The sequence below is a fragment of the Bactrocera oleae genome, chromosome 2 (genome assembly GCF_042242935.1).
Source record: "Bactrocera oleae isolate idBacOlea1 chromosome 2, idBacOlea1, whole genome shotgun sequence".
Lineage (NCBI taxonomy): Eukaryota > Metazoa > Arthropoda > Insecta > Diptera > Tephritidae > Bactrocera > Bactrocera oleae.
In genome coordinates, this window is record NC_091536.1 from 328,662 (window position 1) to 350,387 (window position 21,726).

General features: G+C 33.8%; 1 protein-coding gene and 1 long non-coding RNA gene across 8 annotated transcripts in view; both read left to right on the forward strand.

The window, feature by feature from the left end:
- Nucleotides 1-21,726, forward strand: part of side-VII (sidestep VII) — a 145,199-nt gene that overhangs the window by 86,008 nt on the left and 37,465 nt on the right. For 4 of the 6 annotated variants that reach the window (XM_070106029.1, XM_036373689.2, XM_036373692.2 and 1 more), the window contains exons 14-16: nt 2,718-2,986; nt 10,355-10,489; nt 20,939-21,480. In XM_070106029.1, coding sequence (XP_069962130.1) covers nt 2,718-2,986; nt 10,355-10,489; nt 20,939-21,334 — 800 coding nt within the window. In that variant the 3' untranslated portion in view covers nt 21,335-21,480. Of the gene's footprint in view, nt 1-2,717; nt 2,987-10,354; nt 10,490-20,938; nt 21,481-21,726 lie in introns of those variants that run through there. The other 2 variants (XM_036373693.2, XM_070106038.1) reach the window with 2 other exon arrangements.
- On the forward strand, nt 11,525-12,179 carry LOC138857427 (uncharacterized). 2 transcript variants are annotated; one of them, XR_011396501.1, is made up of 3 exons: nt 11,525-11,707; nt 11,780-11,878; nt 11,991-12,179. It is a non-coding gene; the product is annotated as an uncharacterized lncRNA (long non-coding RNA). The 2 variants fall into 2 exon arrangements; XR_011396503.1 differs by having other exon boundaries at nt 11,525-11,696.

Sequence of the window (21,726 nt, forward strand, 5' to 3'; positions counted from 1 at the left end):
GGGGCGTATCTTAAGTGAATTTGCCTCATCAAAGGATCTTGATAGAGATGTTACAATGTTGTTAACAGAAATTGGTTTAACAACAGCACCTTTGAGAGAACTCTGACCTTGATATCCTAACGGACTGATTGTCATAAAAGGCAATCTAGGCATTATGAGACGTCTTCAATTGCGGTTAAACCTTTCAAACAATCCGGTATTTCAGGAAAGTCTAGACCGTTAGTTAATCATATTTTTGGAACGTTCTTTTTATCAATCGCATTTTTGCAAGCAGCACAAAAATTGTAATTTCCATCTTCCGAAGGAAATTTTTGCATTAAAAAGAAGGCGGATGCAGCAGTTGGGTGACCGTGCGCAATAGTTTCGAAATTTAATTTGCGAACTTGGTGTCAAAACCATAATCCGCCGCAGCAAATACATATTTCAGTAGGGCCCTTCTTTATATTTTGTAAATAAATGTTTTTGAAATCTGTTTAATTGCCACTATTATTAGTCTCGTTAACATTATTTTCATTCGTTAATCGTATTCGATGGGACTGCCATTCGTTTTCAATTTGCCTATTGACCGGGTTAAAATTTCTTTTGTAGTTACCTCTGGTGAAGCTATACTATAGAGTATACTAGAAAGTTTAAGAGTCATATGGAACTTAAAATTGTGCTATATGGAAAGTAGGCTTGATAGTAGTCCGATTTGACCCATTTTCGTAATGTAACATATGATATATACCGAATTCGGTCGAAATTAGTGAAGTAAGTCCCGAGATATGGGTTTTCACCTAAATGTCGTCCAATTTTGACATCGGCTCCTATAGAACCCCCTTGTACCATCCCAGATGTAAAATTTAATATCTCTGACCATTAGTAATTTATCGCAGTTTAAGACATTTTTAACAAAACCGTTATTTAGAGAGTGGGCGTTATCACCTAACGCGGGCCATGCCCACTTTTTTAATTTTTTTCAAACATAGATACCCTCCCCAATGCAATTCTCCATACCAAACTATAGTTTAATATCTAAATTTCGTGCTTAGTTATGGAATTTTATAGCTTTTCGATTAAAGGCGTTTTGTGGAATTGGAAGTGGTCCGATTATGCTCATCTACAATACCAAACTTCTTATGGTGCCAAGAAACCTATGTTCATTTAACTAACGCTTAACATACCTTTTTAACTTTAGATAACACTGCACAAAATAAAGAAAGCTAATTAAAAATCAATTTCAAATATTTTATTCTTTTTTTTTTGTCTTCAATAACTTTGGCAATTATTTATCCTTTTCCTCGAAGATCGACTACTCGTATATGACCATCGGCGCCTTTTCGGACGTTTTCCATCGGTATCTCAAACTGTTTCTCTGTGGTTCTTTGATAAATGTTTTGGCATTGTCGCTCATAGGTTTTGACGGAAAACTGCGTCGTCTGACGAAGCGCGCAAATGCCGCGAGAAAAGCCTCCTTTGTCAGATTCATACATAGCTCTAGGTGCACCGCTTTTGTCGTAAACAAAACAAAACCCGCCACATAGCCTTTCATTAGGGTAGGGGACTTTAGCAGGGACGCCTTTATCTGAAAAGGCCCAGCAAAACCGACATCTGTAATAGTGAAAGGCAGAGCAAAGTTCTAGTGTTCCGGTGGAAGTGCTGCCATAGTCTGCGTTCGCATCTTCTGCTTATGTATAGTGCAGATCTTGCCCTCGGAAGTGTATTTTTTTATTTGGGGCTTAAGTCGGGGAACTCTTGGCGGACTATATGTTCCATTACCAACCAAGTTCGGTAGGTAACAGTAACCTGACATTCTTACCATATAGTGCGAAAATGGACGAAATCAGATAAAAACCAGGCTTCCTCCATATAACACAATTTTAAATTCAATCGGATTCTTTCACTTTCCTGTATACAAATACATATATGAACAAAAATTGTCCAAGACCAAGGACCAAAACTCTTCAAGCCCCCATATACCAAATATGTGGACACTCTTCACCTAATGCAAAAAAATTAAAATTAAAATAAAGAAAATAAACATAATGCAAGAAAATGTATCGTATCTTAGTTATAGCTGCAAACCAGATTAAAATAATAAATAATTTGAAGGAGAAAAATAAGTATTTCAAATTAGCAATACAGGCATTGAAAAGGAGGAAATTATATAAAAGGATTGCTTTAAAGAACAGAAATTTGAAACGACACCGATCGTGTACTAGTATTTGGTAAGTACACAAAGACTAGTTTTCAATGTATAAGGAATTTTTGAATTCATAGGTGGAACTGGCTAAACTTTTTCGGCCCTAAATTTACAATATGTAGTGATTTCCGACCTTTTATCTGACTTTAAATCAGACTTAAACTTATAAAACTAATTGAGTCTATGACCTATAATATAAATTAGTAAGATACAAATATGATTTTAATCCATTCACGATGTCGTTAAAAAAATAATGTTGATTACTTTCGCAACATTTTTTAAAATATAGTTTTGCCAACACCTGAAGATATTTTCCGGTTTGGTCCTTGCAAGTTGTGAAATGTTCGGTTGTACCCTATCTTAGCCCTTTCTTACTTGTTTAATATAAAGTCAAAATATTTCCCCGGCCTTGGCCCTTGCAAAAAGTGATAGTATTAAATGTTCGGTTACACCCGAACTTAGCTTTTCCTAACGTTTTATAACTGATCTCTATCAAAAACTTGATTTTAAGGAATTTAAAACTTTTTTCTTTCAGTTTTAAATCACCGCGCCGAATTTGTTTTCTCACCTTTTCTATCACTTAGTATGGTACTAAGCATTGCAATCTGCGTAGCAATTTTGGCAATAATATTTTCTCTACGTACAACATGTAAAAATTCAAGGCAAATAATAAAAGAATTTTCGCATGAACACAATTTATGGGAGGTTTCGAGTCGAAGTTCAGCAAGTAAAGAAATGGACATAAACGAAAGTGATGAAAGAAACCCAGATGTTATCCCTGAGCTACTCGATATCGATAAACAGGTATTCTCAAAACCAATTTATATGATTGAAGTAAGTTTTTAAAATTACCTTTAAAATAAACTTTTGTACACATACCTGATTACTGACAAAATCAAAAATCTTAAATATTTTAATTAACTAAATATTTATAAAAACAAGAAAAAACGTTAACTTCGGTTACACCGAAGCTTTATAGCCTTCACAAATACAAAGGTTCCTTACAAGAACTTGATTCCGATCTAATTTCGTGAAGATACCTCGTCAAATAAAAAAGTTTTCCATACAAGCGCTTTATTTCGATCGCTCAGGTAATATGGCAGCTATATGCTATAGTCATCCGATCTATACAATTTCTTCGGAGATTGCATTATTGTCTTAAGAAATAATCAATTCCAAATTTCGTGAAGATACCTCGTCAATTGAAAAGCTTTTTCATGAAAGCACTTTACTCCGATCGTTCAGTTAATATGTCAGCTGTATGCTATAGTGATTCGATCTAAGCAATTTCTCGGAGATTATATTGTTGCTTTATAATACAACTCATGCCAAATTTCGTGAATATATTACGTCAAATAAAAAAGTTTTCATACAAGCATTTGATTCCGATTGTTCAGTTTGTATGGCAGCTATATGCTATAGTGGTCCGATATCAGCCGTTCCAACAAATGAGCAGCTTATTAGTGAGAAAAGGATAGGTGCCAAGTTTCAGATCGATAGCTTAAAAACTGAGGGACTAGTTCCCGTATATACAGAGAGACAGACGAACATGGCTTAATCAACTCAGCTCATCATGCTGATCATTTATGTACATATTTTATAGGGTCTCCGAAACTTAAAATACCCTGTTCAGGTTATAATTACATTATTTACCTAACGGTTGTTTGAACTACTGGAAACTAATCGAGACTAAATTCCGGGCAACTACAGAGAACGTAAGGCAATGAGAGGGTGAAGAGACCTCACGACGAGGGAACTTACCTCGTGATATATTAACATTGTTTTGATAATTGATAGAAAATAATCTGTAGAAATACAGCTTCGTCAACATCATCAATCAGGGAATATTGTTGATTAATCGAGGAATGAACTTATTCCATATGAGATTTCTAAATTTGCCCTTATCTATTATTTGAAAATTTATACTGGTGTATGGGAGATAGGAATAGTGTTGACTCGATTTTTTTTTTATTTTGGCATTACTAATTTTTGCTAACGAATAAAATGATTCTTTTACTTCAGTAATATTTGTGTTGCTGTTTGTATAGCACAGTTACTTATTGACTGTATATAGGCGACCCAAATTATTTGATTTGAATAAATCGAGGCACAGCATCAACTGGTGTGCCTTGTTTGCGGGGCATCTATTTTTATGATTGAGCCTATGGAAAATAGCTGATTCATTTTGCAAATAAAACCAAAAAAAATAACATTTACGAAAAGTGTATAAAGAGTGAGAAAATGGAAGCCGAATTGTTTTCCTCCCTACTCCGTGATGTTAGCTGGTTGAGAAGTGAAAACGGGACACACCTGGCGGAGATAACTGATTGGTTGATATAATATAACTATACGAGAAAATTATACAACTATTATTATATTCGATTGCTATCTTGTGTTTTGCCGCAAAGCGTTCAGAACTCCCCATTCCGAGATCAAGGGAGCAATTTTAACGATACATGGTTCACAAATCCAAGCAAATTTTTTAAAGTAGATTTCCCTTTATTTCCCTATATTTTCCATACTGAGAATAAGAAAGCGAAGGTGAAATATAAAAAGTTATTTGTTCTATGACAATAGCTTCAATAATTGTAGATATTGATAAGAGTTTCGCAGTCCCCTATGTTTTCTTATAGTTTTCAATGGATGACCTCAATCCACTTTTATGCAAAGGTATTATACTATTAATGGCCGTTTCCATATTGAAGGAAATACCATACATAACCTTGTTTAAGAGAGAAATTAAATATTTTTGTCAACGGCAAGTATAACATGGTATATATTTGAGACAATTTTTAAGGAGACATAAGGGTATCATATCTAATTATGCAATTATAATAACTTTTTTTGTTTAGGTCCGAATATTGTCGACTCAATGCTAAATATATAGAATAGTCAACCAGTATGTTTTAATTTTATTAACGCTGTCGAGAACCACTGATTTGTACTTTTACTTTTAGAACGAGGACTTTATCAGATCGGGTAGAAAAATGTACTGCAAGTAGAAATCCTCCTTTGATTATGTTTAGTCGATCACATCTGAATATTTGAAATTGGATCTTTAATATCTCATTATCAAAAGTGTGAGGTTTCAACCATGTTTGTGTAAAAGTAATTATATTAAAATTATAACAAGTACCATGTAAAAACAATTCAGTGGACTTTGTGTTAAGACTTCTAACATTTTGACAATAAATACACAGCAAACTTCCATCACTCAGTTATTATTTCCGCGGATTTTTCGGTATTTTAATTACTTTTTCCCGTAAAAATGCAACTTGTGACCAGAATGCGCCATCTAAAAGATTTTGAAATTTTTCGAGAGAGCTGTCTATTTTAAAAGATGATATCCTTTTATCTTTATTGAAGATAATCTTACGACTTTGAATATTATCTCTCTCTTCTGAACTGGATGAACGTTTCATCTAATGGAAGTTTACGTTTGGAGGATTCGTGGAAATCATTTAGGCATTTAAAGGGTTTCAACAATTATCTATAATGCTCAAATTTTTCAGAGAAGGTTTGAAGTTTTGATCCATGTCTATGAAGCCATTGCGTCTGAAATAGATTTATTTCATTCGATTTACATTTTAAGAATGACCAACTCAGTCCCTTACCATCTAAGATTATATCTTTGAATCCAGCATGAAACAAAGCGATCAGATTCTATTTGAGTATTACAATTACAAGCCGTGAAAATAAAACGACAAAAATTCAAAAAATTAAATATCAAACAATAAGTCAAACAAAATCGAATATGTAAAATAATGGTAATTAGTGCAATAATATAATAATAATAATTACGATTAAAAAATTTACGCAATAAAATTAGCAATTGTTAATACAACATGTATACGCAATAACTAATTGCAATGATAATAAATGCAGCAACAACGTACAAGTTGAAAGATGACTGGCACAAAATAGCATTTAAAGCATCAATACTTAGCTCTCAGCTCTCAAATAATCCCGCACTAAATTAATAATAAAAATTGCTTAAAATAAATCTTTTAGAACATTTTTACAGTTTTGAACCAGAACTTGTATTCATAACAATGTCTCGTGTGTTCCAAGACCTTCTCTGAGCTAAATAGCGCCTTGTCCATTAGTTCTTCACACTTAAGATTATTCTGGCGTGAATGATTTTAAGAAATATCTCAAGTATCAACATTGGACTAATTTGTCTGCATTCACTCCAGTGCTTCCCATACTAGCCCCCATATAATATAATATAATATAATATAAATATTTTTGAACTTCCGTAATGTAAGAAAGTTTAATGAAATTCAGAAATAATTCCTTTTTAATAATAGTGTATCCTCTTGCCTAAAATGGATTAAATCAGGACAATACTTCTTTAGTTCAATATAATTGACAATTACAGCATCTGAAAGAATTTCCCCGCCTTTGATCTTTCCAAATTGTGAGAGTATAGAATGGGCGGTTACACCCGAGCTTAGCCCTTACATACTTGGTATTTTTATATTCGAGACATTTTCTGTTCTGTTCAGTTTTGTTTTAAGTTTATTTTTAAATTACATCTAGTCTGAGAGAAAATTTCGCCACTAAACCCGCTCCTGGATATGGGGTGACCTTTTTACTGAAGAGCAGAGAAGAGATTGTTGATCAGAATGTAATCGATTTGATTTCTGATGGTGTTTCACGTATAAAGCCTTCTAGGAAGCGAGCTACATAATGCGTTCGATACTATAAGCTATGCTCTTGACTGAACTAATCGATCTCTTCTCTCATTTCTACGGCCTAAGCTGAGTTGGCAGCGATTTATTCGATCTTTTCTCTTCTGGCTTAAGCATTAAATTCAGTTTTAATTATATTTATTACATGTGTGGTTAAATGAGCTAAGCCTATCCTTCGTATTTGTTAGTAAAAGTAAAAGTACAACTCCGTGGTTTTCGAAAGAGTTATATAAATTGAAAAACTCGAGCCTTTAAACATTTTAAAAATACCGATTCACTTGTCGGCTATTTAAATATTCTATATTGCGTCGACAATATTTTGACCTTAACAAAAATGTTATAATAATTACTTAAATAAAGTTAAAAAGAATATTGTAATTAATCCAAAATCGTTTTATGATTTCGTCAACTCCAAGCGCAGGATTTCCAAATTTCCGTCCGCGATGAAATACAAATCTATTATTTCAAGTGATAATGATATTATATCCAATATGTTTTATATTTCTTAAATGGGTAGCTTCTTATCTTTATAATAGAACACAACGTGTGATATTTGAGGATACTCCTTCAGATACAATTAATGCCTCTTCAGGTGTTCCGCAAGGAAGTCATCTTGGCCCGATTCTGTTCTTGTTGTTTATTAACAATATCTCCTCAGTAATAGAATTCTCAAAAATTTTATTATACGCTGACGGTGTAAAGCTTTTTAAATCATACACGTCAACGGAGAAAAGGTGTCTGTTGCAAGCAGACTTAAACAATTTGGTTGCATGGTGTGATAGAAATGATTTGCCATTGAATCTTAATAAATGTAAGACGATGTGCTTTTCCGGTAGATCTGTGCACCCCTCTCCTTATATTATATAATACAGCACCATAGTCTAGAGCAAGTTTTTAACTATGTTGATTCGGGAGTTAATATGGACCCTAAGCATCCGATGGGATTCTGGGGTAAGTCTACCTCCATACACTAGTCGTTTAAAACTTATAAATCTACCTACACTTTCTAGTCGTAGCGAAATGCTTGGCATAATATTAGGTAAAGTAAAAAGTTCGTTCGGTTTTTTATTGATTTTTCAAAAGATGATAACTTTGTGTGCATTTGTCCGATTTCAGTCAAATATGCGACGTTTTGTTCGTAAACTTGTTGCCAACGAGATGCCAACTTCATTATACCCCTCTCGTAGAATACTGCGTCCCTAATGCCAAAACACTCGGAGAGCCAATTTTCACAGGCCTCTCTTGAGGCCAACTTCTCACCATTAAGCGCGTTCGCCATGGACAGGAAAAGATGGTAATCACTTGGTGAAAGGTCCGGACTATAAGGTGGGTGCATTAGAACCTCCCATTCGAGCTTAAGGAGCTTCTGGCGAGTCACCAAAAGCGTGTGTGGCCTGGCGTTGTCCTGATGGAACACAATTCGGCCTCTGTTGATCAAAGATGACCTCTTCTGGATGAGTGCTGCCTTCAAGCGGTCCAGTTGTTGGCAGTAGAGGGCCAAATTGAGCGTTTGGCCATAGGGGAGCAGCTCGCAGTAGATGATTCCTTGCCCATCCCACCAAACACACAGCAAAACCTTCCTGGCCGTCAATCAGGTCTTGGCCACCGTCTGGGCCGCTTCCCCGAGCTTTGACCACGACCGTTTGCGCTCGATGTTGTCATAAGTGACCCATTTTTCATCGCCAGTCACAATCCGCTTCAAAAACGGGTCGATTTTGTTGCGATTCTGCAGCGATTTGCAGATGGAAATTCGGTCCATCATGTTTTTTGCGTCAGTTCGTGTGACACCCAAACATCGAGCTCCGTTTTGAATCCAAGGTTATGCAAATGGCTCCAAACGGTTTTCTGGCTTATCTTTAGTTCCTCAGCAATTAAATGGTGCATTTTTAACATCGAAATTACCGGAACGGAACCTAGCAAATCACTTTTGTGCTACACGTTCGTTTACAGTGTCGGGCCCATAAACAAATTAATGTTTTCAGCCGCTTTGGCTGCTTTTTCGCTTTGATCGAAGAAAAATTGTAAAATATAGCGAATTTTCTCTTTGTTGGTGTCCATCTTTGACGAGCGCTCACAACGAACTCTTATATATAATTTTTATTTTCGTTAAAAGAGAAGCAAACTTTTATTTTGAGAAATAGATTCTAGTTCGTCCCCCTGTTTTCCTTATGCCTAGTAAATCGATGTTAAGTTTCTTTATTTCTATCGTATTGGCTAGTTTTCCGCTATTTTATAAATTTCTACTATTCTACAAGTATGTTCCATTGTTTAAAGTTTGTTTGGTTTTACCTCTGGTGATTCTTAACACCCTCGATTTGCGTTGACTGAGGACCAATCCAACGTTGTTACGCCATTTTTACATGATATGCTGGGAAACATACTTCAACGGTTTCCCCTTGCCTTTTGATAGGTTAAATGTTTATTGTCAGCATACACATTTATCTATACCATATACTTGTATTGCGAACCGCTTTATGCAACAGCAAATGTCCATTTTCAGCCGATTGTTTAGTAAAAGTCCTGGACTGCCACTAGCGCCATTGAGTACCTTTATCTACCGCCCTGTCATCACGTCAATATTGTAATCACCCGGGATGGTGCCATACTATGGCTCACCTAAATTTAGTATACCACCACCGATCCCTAATTTAAACGTTATTGAGCACGTTTTGGGGTAATCATACCATTAAAACCGCGAAAAAGCTAAAACAGGAGTGGCAATTAAGCATCTGATAAAAATGTAGTACAAGCTGTAGATCCATTGTTGATGGTTGGCCAACATAATACTATTTTTTTTAAGTGCCCTATTGACCGTTTTTCTAATAAAATGATAGGCATATGTTATACTTTTGTTAGTTTTTTGTGAATTGTTATTTGCAGCGTTAGTGAATTCCTTATTATTGTTGCACTTAATAAGATATCAAAAACATGGATAGTACGTATACGTTTTCGTTCACTTTTTATTAATTTGGCTAAGCCACAACTTAAATATTTTTTATTTGATAGTATCGTTATCAAAGCCCAGGCCATGCGCGCTTACCTTTACGCTGACGCTGCCAATCTTAGATTTCGTCTAGGGTTAGATTTGGTTTGAGTTTTAGTTCCAAAAGTGTCAACAAATAAACAAGACGTATTATCGTAAAATAGTGTCACACTGTGTAATTTATGGTGTACTAGTATACATTATACTATCTCCTAAGTTTTCTTCTAGTTATCACAAACTTTGTCGCAAACTGAATATAACCCGTTCAGGCTATACCTACTTAATACGAATATTAAATTTAATGTTAACTTTACTCTCAAATGTGGCATGAAAACCCAAAATGAAAAAAACAAGTTACAAATACCTACTTATCTCGAATTCAAGTGTTCTCTTTTAATTAGGGAAATAACGTTTTAAACTTTACAATTTTATACATACATACATATCCCTTTTTTATTTATTTCAATAGTAATAATTTTTATTACTTTTTTTAAGGAACAAACAGAAAAAATGATGGGACAAGTGGCAACAATTGGATCTAATATTAATAATCAGTTTTCAAAGCAACCTGAAGTTATATCGCATTTATCACTCACCATAAGAAGAGATCTTCCGGTTCGAGCCTATTTGGTAAGCCAAACCAATTACATTTTGAACACAATGATTTTAGAATTTATAAGTTTCATAGAAAAAATATTCAAAAGCCTAGAACTATTTTCATATTTAAAATTTCTTGAAACCACTTTTGCAATATCATTGAAATATCATTTTATAGAATAGAGCCCTCTATCCAAATAAATAAATATCCGCAAAAAAGAGATTTAGAAATTATGTCTAAACATATAAAATTTTAACCGTTTGTATAAATACCTCGTGAAAATTAGTATATGTGCATACGTGTTTTATTTTTGTTATATCATAACAAGTTAAAAAATATTTTAAAACAAGTAAGGAAATACTAAGTTTAGATGAAACCGAACATTTCATATTCTTGAAACTTGCAAGGATCAAAGACCGGGAAAAATCTTCAGGTGTTGGCAAAACTTTATGTTAAAAATTATGCGAAAGAGTTCCACATTCATTGTTCGACGAAATCGTGAATGGATTGCAATCAAATGTGTGTCTTATTAACTTATATTCTAAGTCATAGACTAAATTAGTTTTAAATCTATATAGAGTATATTGAGAGCAGAAAAGGTTTGGGCTGATTGCACGAGCTTTCATTATTACATTATTTGACATAGGTTTGTTAGATTAATGAAAATCATTATATGTGGTATACGGGAGTTTGGGTAATTCGTGAATCAATTTTACATACATATTTTCGGCATTAAACTATAGTAAATCGAATATAACACATTCAGTTAATTTTGCTAAGATATCTTACATATTGACCAATATAGGTATAAGTATTACACATTATTAACAGAAAATGATGCTCTCTGAGTTTCATTAAGGTACCTTTCACATACCAAAACCAATATACATGCGACACAAAGTCAATAACGATGCCAGCCACGGCTAACCACTTTTCTCTGAAATTTCAACCCAATTACACATTTTTTCTTTAATCACCAACACCAAAGCACACTTATGGGATATTTTTATTTTTTAACCAATTTCGAGTTTTCCAAACAAACAAAACTTGAAATCACATTTCATGATCTTATTGAATAAGTGCGAATGAGGAAACACATATGTCATTAGTTCCAATAAAAAATTCCAAAAAGGGAAAATAAAATGGAAAATGTCAAAAGAAAAAATCATTTGCTTTTAAAAGGAAGACAAAATTTTGTGTAATTTTATAAATTTCTAGCATAGCCATTAACGCAGATATGTATGGTGGATGTCTGTTTATTATAGCAAATTAAATAACTTAAATAATAGATATGTTTTTGGTAAAAATGTATTTATTTCCAGGAATACAAACGTTTCAATCAAAATATGATGGATTTCTATATATGCTCCGGTCAAGATTCTTTAACGATAGCTTGTCGTTGTGAAAATTTAGAGAAAATTGTAATGTTATTTTGTATATTTTACTTTATCGTTGTTAAGCGTCTAGCAATATTTTAATTTGTTGTGCATTATTCATCAGTTGCGCATTATACAATTTGATTTGTATTTAAAGGGAATCACTTATTTGCTGCATCATAAATGGGAACTCATTCACAAACAAATGAAATCCAGCCCAAGGTTGAATTTCAGTGACATATGGTATAATTAAGCGAATTTGTTTATATTATGTTTGGTATTATATATAGCTTTAACAGTTTATACCTATTTCGTTTCCGAATATACCTATATGGTATAGTGAGGAAAAACGTAATAATCAGTTTAGGTTAACTTAACATTTGTAATTAACCGTAAAAGTATGTAAAATAAAATATATGTAAAAAATAATAATTTCAAATTTAACAAGTAAGGAAGGGCTAAGTTCGGATGTAACCGAACATTTTATACTCTCGCAAAGTCAAATGGTATACTCGTTTGAGATTTCTTTGTGGATTGACTGATATTTTCGGTAGAAGGTCAACTATAGGCACTGGGGTCCACATATTTAGTACTTAGGGGTTTGAACAGTTTTGGTTCGATTTAGACAATTTTTGGCCGCAGAGTGGCATACTTTAATTGCATTATTTACGCAAAGTTTTACCCCGATATAATCATTGTTACCTGATTTGCATAGTGGAAAGTGAAAGAATCAGATGGAATTGAAAATGGTGTTACATGGGAAGTAAGCGTGGTTGTAGTCCGATTTCGCCCATTTTCGCACTATGACATAGAAACATGAAAAGAACGTTATGCACCGAATTTGGTTGAAATCGGTTGAGCAGATCTCAAGATATGGGTTTTCACCTAAAAGTGGGCTGTGCCACGCCCACTGTCTAATTTGGAACGCGGTTCCTATAAAGCCAATTTATACCATCTCAGAGATAAAATTTAATGTCTCTGGCGTGTTTAGTGCTTGATTTATCGCGCTTTTAGTAGTTTTTAACAGTACCGTTATATGGGGAGTGGGCGGAGTTGCCACCCGATTTCAACTATTTTCACACCGTCAATAGAAGTACTAAAAACATTTGCTTCTAGTGAATTTTGTTGTTATAGCATTAGCGGTTTAGGAGATATGCACATTAAACCTATTAGAGGCGGGACCACGCCCACTTTTTAAAAAAAGTTCTAACTGCAGATGCCCCTCCCTAATGTGATCCTGTGTACCAAATAACAGTCTTGTATCTTATTGCGGAGCTTAGTTATGGCAAGTTATTTGTTTTTGATTAATGGCGTTTTGTGGGCGGGGCAGTGGTCCGATTACGCCCATCTGCAATACCAACCGTCTCACGCTACCAAGAAACATGTCTACCAAGTTTCATAAAGATATCTCAATTTTTACTCAAGTTAGAGCTTGCACGGACGGACGGACAGACGGACGGACGGACAGATGGACAGACAGTCACCCGGATTTCAACTCGTCTCTTCATCCTGATCATTTATATATATATAACCCTATATCTAACTCGATTAGTTTTAGGTGATACAAACAACCGTTAGGTGAACAAAACTATTATACTCTGTAGCAACAGGTTGCGAGAGTATAAAAATGTTGTTTGAAATTTTAAGAATATTTTAAATTAGGAATCCGAAAATTCAAACCTGCGACGGCTGATGATCAGGGAAATTAGAGCAATTAAGCTATACAAGTATGTTCTTTGTATGACATTGCTAAATGAGTATGTTCTTTGTATGACACTGCTAAATGAGTGCAACCGAGATGCCTGCTCATACGTATACGTACGTGCAAAGCCAAAGTGGTAAAGATTGTCACGCCGCCTATGGCGAGTTCACCAGTTTTTTCACCAGTTTCGAAGGTTTGAAAACCTAGCGTTTCACTAGTTTTTTAACCACTTTTTTAACATACAGTCATACTATTATCAGAAAAAGATTATTTCTGAATTTCTATAATATGTCTCACAGATTGAACGATATTTTAAATAAAAAGTTCGCAATAGGAAGTAGAGGCTATATATTCGGTATCATTTAAAATGGTATTATATGGGAATTAGGCGTGGTTGTAATTCGATTTCGCCTATTTTCACACTATAACATAGAAATATATGAAGAATGTTATGTACCAAATATGGGTATTCATATAAAGTCATCTCATACCAGCCCAGATATAAAATTTAATGTCTCTGGCGTGTTTAGTGCTTGATTTATCGCGCTTTTCGTAGTTTTTAACAGATCCGTTATAAAAGGATGCCCCTCCCTAATGTGATCCTGTATACCAAATAACAGTCTTGTATCTTATTGTGGAGCTTAGTTATGGCAATTTATTTATTTTTGATTAATGGCGTTATGTAGGTGGGACAGGTACCGTCTTACGATACGGGTCTTACTTACATGTGTACCAAGTTTCATAAAGATATATAAATTTTTACTCAAATTACAGCTTGCACAGACGGAACGCTATCCACTTAATTTCGTTAAAATATCACATTTTGATCAACCGGAATGGTTTAAAGTCAGGTGGAAAGCCGGAAATCATATATATATTGGGGATATAGAAAGATATTAATTTTGACATTGCTCAGCTATACTCGAGAACATATTTTGAAGCAATTTTATATATAAAAAAAATATTAATACTCACTGACCGACATATTCAGCATAAAACTGGTTAGAATAACGAAAAGTAGTATAAGTAGTATATGGAAGTTGAGGGTAGTATTAACCCAATTTTAATAATTTTTGCCAATACCACATACTATTAAGATGCCACAGACAAATAAAATGCTCCCACTGTTTCATTAAGGTACCTCACATATCATCATCAATTATATGGAGTAAAGTCAGACGAATGTTCCTGATATATTTACATGGGTGCTAAGTAAAATTTTCACCCGATTTAATCCATTTTAGGCACAGACCTTGTTAAGATTAATACACACGCTCTCATTTTCATTGAGATAACTCACAAATTGGCCGATATATGCGGTATAAAGTCACGCGGAAGTTTAAAAATCTTTATATTAGATATATGAGGGTTATAGGAAGTATTGATCCGATTCAACTCATTTTTGACATACAGAATAATATTATCAGGAAATACTAATCTAGTCTAATTTCGATACAACAAGTTGCGAGAGTATAATCAGAGTGATAATATTCTCAGCTCAATGAAGATCTCTATTTTTCCTCCACCAGCGGTAAGAGTCTAAAGATTCTTTATTGAGTTTATTCACTCTGGCTGTCCGTCCGTCTTTCTGTGCACCCGATAACTTGAGTAAAAATTAAGATATTTTAATGAAACTTGGTACACGTGTTTCTTGGAAAAAAAGTGAGAACGAGTTCGTATATGGGCGTAATCGCACCACGCCCACAAAACGCTATTAATTGAAAATCTATAATATGCCATAACTGAGCACTTAAATAAGACATAAACTTTTATTCAGGGGAATGCAGTTACAAAGGGCACCTGTGGTATACAATTTTTGAAAAAATGGGAGTTGCCCCGCCCGTTAATATGTTTAATATACCTAAACCGCTAAAGCTACAATAACCAAATTCGCTAAGGACAAATCCTATAAAAACTCCACCGATAGTGTGAAAATGGATGAAATTTGATTATAACCCTGTCCTCTTTTCATATAACAGATTTGTTCAAAGCTACTAAAAGTGCGATAAATTAATAACTAAATGCGCGAGAGAAATTTTACACCCGAGATGGTACGTCACCATTTCCATATTACAGTGCGTAAAACTGGCGATATTAAACAAAAAACCACGCATACTTCCCATATATCACTTGAAACTAGTTATGGTTACAAGCGGTAAAATATAAATTTAAATACGAGGTAAATCATTTGTCGTTAATTTTACCCATAAAAAATATGTCATCCTAATTAGGCTGATTACTCGGTTTTACCCGATCGAATCACCTGCTTACTTACCCGATTAATGTCGAATTACCCGAAAAATGAGTAATTACCCGGACATTGGCAACACTGTTATATATACAAGTATATAAATGATATGGATGACGAGACGAGTTGAAATCTGTGTGACTATCTGTTCGTTTGTCTGTCTATCCGTGTGAGCTGTAACTTATGTAACAATTAAGATATCTTGATGAAACTTGGTACACTTGTTCCCTGGCACCATTGGTATTGTAAATGGGCGTAATCGGACTACTGCCATGCCCACAAAACGCCATTAATCGAAAAAATATAAAATGCCATTACTAAGCAAAACCCCCTATATACCGAGGATGTGTCAAAAATGTCAGAATGAGTTGAATCGGGTCGAGTCAATAGCCCCATATACCTAATATAAACGTTTTCGAATTTCCGGTTGACTTTATGTTGCATATATCGACCAATAGGTAAATTACCTTAATAAAATTGAGTGGGCGTGTTTTCTAATAACGGCGCATCTGTGTGATTATAAGGTATAAAATCGGCTGAAAACTTGCCCTAGCCCCCATATAACTAATCATATATGTTGGTGATGGTATGTGAGGTACCTTAATGAAACTCAAAGAGCATTTTATTCTGTTAATAATATGTTGTCTTGTCAAGCATAGATCAAATCGGGTCAATACTATCTGTTCAAATATCTTTGAACACGCTTATTTTTTAGCATCGACAATGCCAAGGCAGTGAAAGATATACATATATACATAAAAACACAAAATGCATTCACATTCAAAACACATGCAATACGCATGCATTTCATTTAATAGTCGATAATAAACGCATATTGATTGAAGATAAGAACATGTACATGTTTATACAAGTATGTACACATTGTACCCAATTGGTTCTAAAAATACCTTTCGGCAATTGCTTGTGAGCATCGAAAACAACCCCTTACTTAACATACATATTCACATACACATACACATATAATTACTTAGTTATAATAGTTTAAAAAATATACTACCTATATAAAGCCTTCAAATATTAAATAAAAATCAAAATGCATCTCACTGCAATGTAAGTCTATTATTGCTCCGCACCAGGAGTAAGGAGTTTTAGAAACTACATACAGTAACATAAGATTTTCAATCTTCCTGTTGGGATTATGTCATTTATATCAGTCAATATGTAAGATATCTTAACAAAATTAAATGATTAATATTGGATATAATATAGTTTAACGCCGAAAATATGTATGTAAAATTGAGAGAGATCAAATGTTCGGTTACATCCGAACTTAGGCTTTCCTTACTTGTTTTATTTTTATTTTTTACACTCTGACAACATGCTGCTACAGTGTATTATAGTTCTCTTCACTTAACGTTTGTTTTTATTACCTAAAACTAATCGAGTTAGATAAAGGGTTAAATAGTATAAACTCGTATTTAAATGATTAGGATGCTGAGCTGAAGTTCGAGTGACACATGTACAAGTATATCTCCCAAACTACTCAAGCTTTATTCACCAATTTTGCTTATAATAAACTTTTTCAACTTTTTTACGACATTAACCAAATATGGCAGACATTAATACTTACTTCCAAGACGGTACGACAGAGCTTTATAACAATCAATATCAAAATTGGACAATGGGCGTGGCACAGCCTAAGTTTGCGGTCTAAAACTTGGAATACTCCAGATATTTTATCGTGCTGACTTAGAACAAGTTCCGGAGAAGAATCCTGATTTTCTGATCGAGGCAGGCAGTTCCGCATTACTTAAAATGGATCTGTTGACCGAAGACAAGTTTGGATACTGGGTGGTGTGTCAAACCAAAATAATAGTCAGTTACATACATGATCGTTTAGTTGATTTTAATAAAAATATTTCGTTCAAGTCAAAATAGGTAAAGAAACCAATTGAGTTCATGACCCATAATATACATAAGTCATTAAGATAACCAAATTGATTGTACAAGTAATACATTCGTTTTCTCGAATGATGCGGGTTGAATTCTTACAAATGACTTACTGTACACATCTTTCATACCGCTAAATCTAACTTAACCAACCACGCTGGGAAGAAGTCTGTCCCTTCTTCATACGCTGGGTAAAATCAGATAATAGACACGCCCACACCCCATAAAACCGTTATTTTGAAAACTACAAATTTTTTAATCCCATTAGATTCTTTCACTTCCAAAAAACAAATCAAGCACCTATGAATATATCGTGATAAAACATTGCACAAGTAGTGCCCTTAAAGTATTTATTCTTATGGTCAAAAATTGTCGAAATAGGGCTACAACTTTTCTAGGACCCAGATTAAAAATATCTGGACCCCATTGCATTTGGCCGATTTTTACCGAACATATCGGTGAATCTGTGAGCTCTAGTCTTGGTAGAGAATAATTTTGTCATGCAAGAATGCCTTATTGCCAAAAATGATTCAAAATGGGTGAATACTTTCCTTAGCCCCCATATACTAGATTTAAATATTTGCAAACTTCTGGTCGGCTTATGCCGCATCTATCGTCCAATATGTAAAAAGTCTTATTGAAATTCAGAAAGCATTTCTTTCTAATAACATAGTATCCTTTTGCCTGAGATTGTAAATAATGGATGCAATACTTCCTACTTTTAATTAGAATATATACGGAAATCCCATATTTCACTTTACCTTGCGAAAGTAGGTATAAAATGTGCGGTTTCACATTTTTTAAATTTATTTTGAATGGCTTTTTGCGAGGAATGTCATATTGCTATTTTTTTAGCCCAGGAATATCGTATATGAAAATGAGTTAAATCGAATAACGGTAACTCATTAAAAACAAGTAAGAAAGACTAAGATCGTGTGTCATCAAAATTTCATACTTTCTTCTAGTTTTGGCACAACTTTTTATCGAACTAAGGGAAGTATCTCTGTGCTTTCATTCATTTAAAGAAAGAGGTTACACTGTTATTAGGAAAAGATAATTTCATTAAGATTTATTATGCATTGACCGATAGATGCGGTATAAAGTGAACCGGATGTTTCGAATGTTAGGTATATAGAGGCTAAGTTAAGTGTTGACCTGCTTCTACCCAATTTTGGCACAAGTTATAGCACGATTTCGACAATTTTTAAATGTAAGATGAAATACCTTGAGAGCACTATTTGTGCAAAGTTTTATTCTGGTAACATTATTGATGTTTGATTTGTATACTGTAAAGTGAATGAATCATACGGAATTTAAAAGTTTGTTAAATGGAAAGTCGGCGTGGTTGTCATCCGTTTTCGCTCATTTTAAAGTTTCAGAAACATCACACGCCGAATTTGGTTGACATTTTTTAGTAGCATCTAATATATATTAGCATTTTACCTAAAGGTGAACGACCGTTGTACAATATAATTTTTACATCTTTCCCTATAAAGTCCTTCCACACTCAGTAAGTTATCGCACTTTTAGTGGTCTTTAAAATAACCGATATGTGGGGAGTGGGGATTTTCATTCGATTTCATCCATTTTCACTGCGTATGAAGAGGTGCTAAAATCACTTATTCTCAGCAAGTTAAGTTGAAATATCTTAAGCGGCTTGGAATATATGGAGGACTATTAAGGAGGAGGGACCACGCCCACCTTTAAAAAATGTTTAGCGCACAGATGTCCCTGGCTACTGCGATCTCTTGTACCAAATTACAGTGTTGCATCTTAATTTACGGCTTAGTTATGGTATATTAAAAGTTTCCGTTTAATGGCGTCTTGTGGCAATGAACCGATTCAGCCCAACAATTGCATTACCAACCTCCCATGGATTCCAAGGAATATGTGTACCAAGTTTCATCAAGATATCTCAAGTTATTTACTCAAATTATCACTTGCACGGACAAATAATCATCCGGATTTCAACTCGTCTTGTCATCCTAATAATTTATATATATATATCTATATCTATCTCGATTCGTTTTAGATTATTATACTCTGTGGAAACATAATATATTGTAAAAGTATAAAAATGTTGCGAAAGAATTAAACATCCATTATTCAATGAAATCCTGAATAAATTACAATCATATTTGGCATCGTTTAGACTTATATTTAAGCCATAAACTTAATTTTATTGCTATATTTCAGTTTGCGGCAGCTAAACTTATATTAAAAACACCTTTAAATAAAATATATGTATGTGATATTAACTCGACCGAAAATACTAATTTTGATATATTGAGTTAATGAGGAAAACGGGAACCAAAGGGTCGGAATTCCTTTTATTATATTAGGGATATGAGGTTTATATCAAGTCCATTCTAATTCAATTTATTTCATTAAAATATTACAACAAGCACAACACTCTCTCATTTTCATTGAGATAACTCACATATCGACCGATATATGCGGTGTAAAGTGAAAAGTACACAATTTTTTATATTATGTATATGGGGGCTAGGGAAGTATTGACCCGATTCAAACCATTTTTGACATACAGAAATTCTATTATCAGGAATATTACTCTATGGATTTCAATTAATCTCACGTTGACCGATATTTTCGAAAAAAAAGTCAACTATAGATACTGGGGTCCGCATAATCGGTTTTAACTTTGTTGTAATACTCAAAATGTGTAATATTGTAATGAAATTAAATGGAATTGTTTTTTTATGAGGTGGGAATGCAGTTTGAACTACGCGAGCACGACCACTTCTATTATTGTCATCAACTATAGACCTTTGGGAAAAACGATCAATAGTACGGTAAATAAACATCTTCGAAATATTAAATTTTTTAAGAATCTCACTTCTCGCTACTTCTAAATTACATATAATAAAAAATAATGACACTTTTTTCTGCGAATTCGTCTTCGCTGTGTGCATTGTAAACTTTGTAATAGAATTTATGGCAAGACTAAATATATAAGTACTTGATTAATTTTTTCGTAAAATTTCATAATATGTATAAAGCTTTGTCAACACCCAGCCTTTGAAGCTCGCAAATTGCGAAAGTACAAAATGTTCGGTTACACTCGAACTCAGACATTCCTTGTTTGTTTAATTAACAGTTTTACTATTGCCTGAAAATATTTCCCCGCTTTGATCCCTACTCATTGCGAGAGTGTGATATGTTCGTTTAGACCCGAATTTAGCACTTTCTTACTTGTTTTTATATATTTTTATTTCTTTTACAGAGTTCATCACAAAATGCGTACTTAAACAATATAAATCAATCCAGTTTACCAAAACACATTCAAAATGAAATGTTTTCTGGATATAATTCATTAGTCATCGGAATGAATACCAAACAATCACATGTATCAATGCAGCAATTTTTGAGCAGATCGACGAAGTCAGTGTCACTTGCACCAGAATCCACATCAAAAATCTTTTCTGCAGTCAATTTAAATAATTTGGAGCAATCAATTCCAGATCCCGGTAAACGATATGAATGCAATTCTTACGAACAAGCAAGCCGAAGATATAAACAAAATAATTTACGGGCGAAATATCAAATTAATACCAGCATTTCAGACGACGAGATATCAGCTCAAACTCCCCTAATGTCTAAGCGAGAGAGTACTGTATGACTATAAATTATATGCAGGGTATATAAGACAGCCCTGTAATGAAAGTATATAAATAACAATTACATAATCAAAATGTTCAAAAATTTCTTTAGATCTCAAATTTTAGCTGTGGTGTTAAGCAAATAATAAATTCTAAAAAATCGTTATATTAGCGCTTTGGAAAATTTTATGTATCAAAAATATATTTAAAGCTTTTTAATGAATGGCGCATTTAAGAGAAATTGGTATTGCAATTATTACGACTGCTAAGTAAAGTATTTTTGAGAGGGGTTTTTACAGTATGGTTTGTTTTGGTTAAAGTGTGCTCATCAGCCGTCTCAGCAGATAAACCTTCGAGTTATCTAACGGCGTCAAAGGGTAAGGCAACCAAACTTGAGTACTTAATATATTCA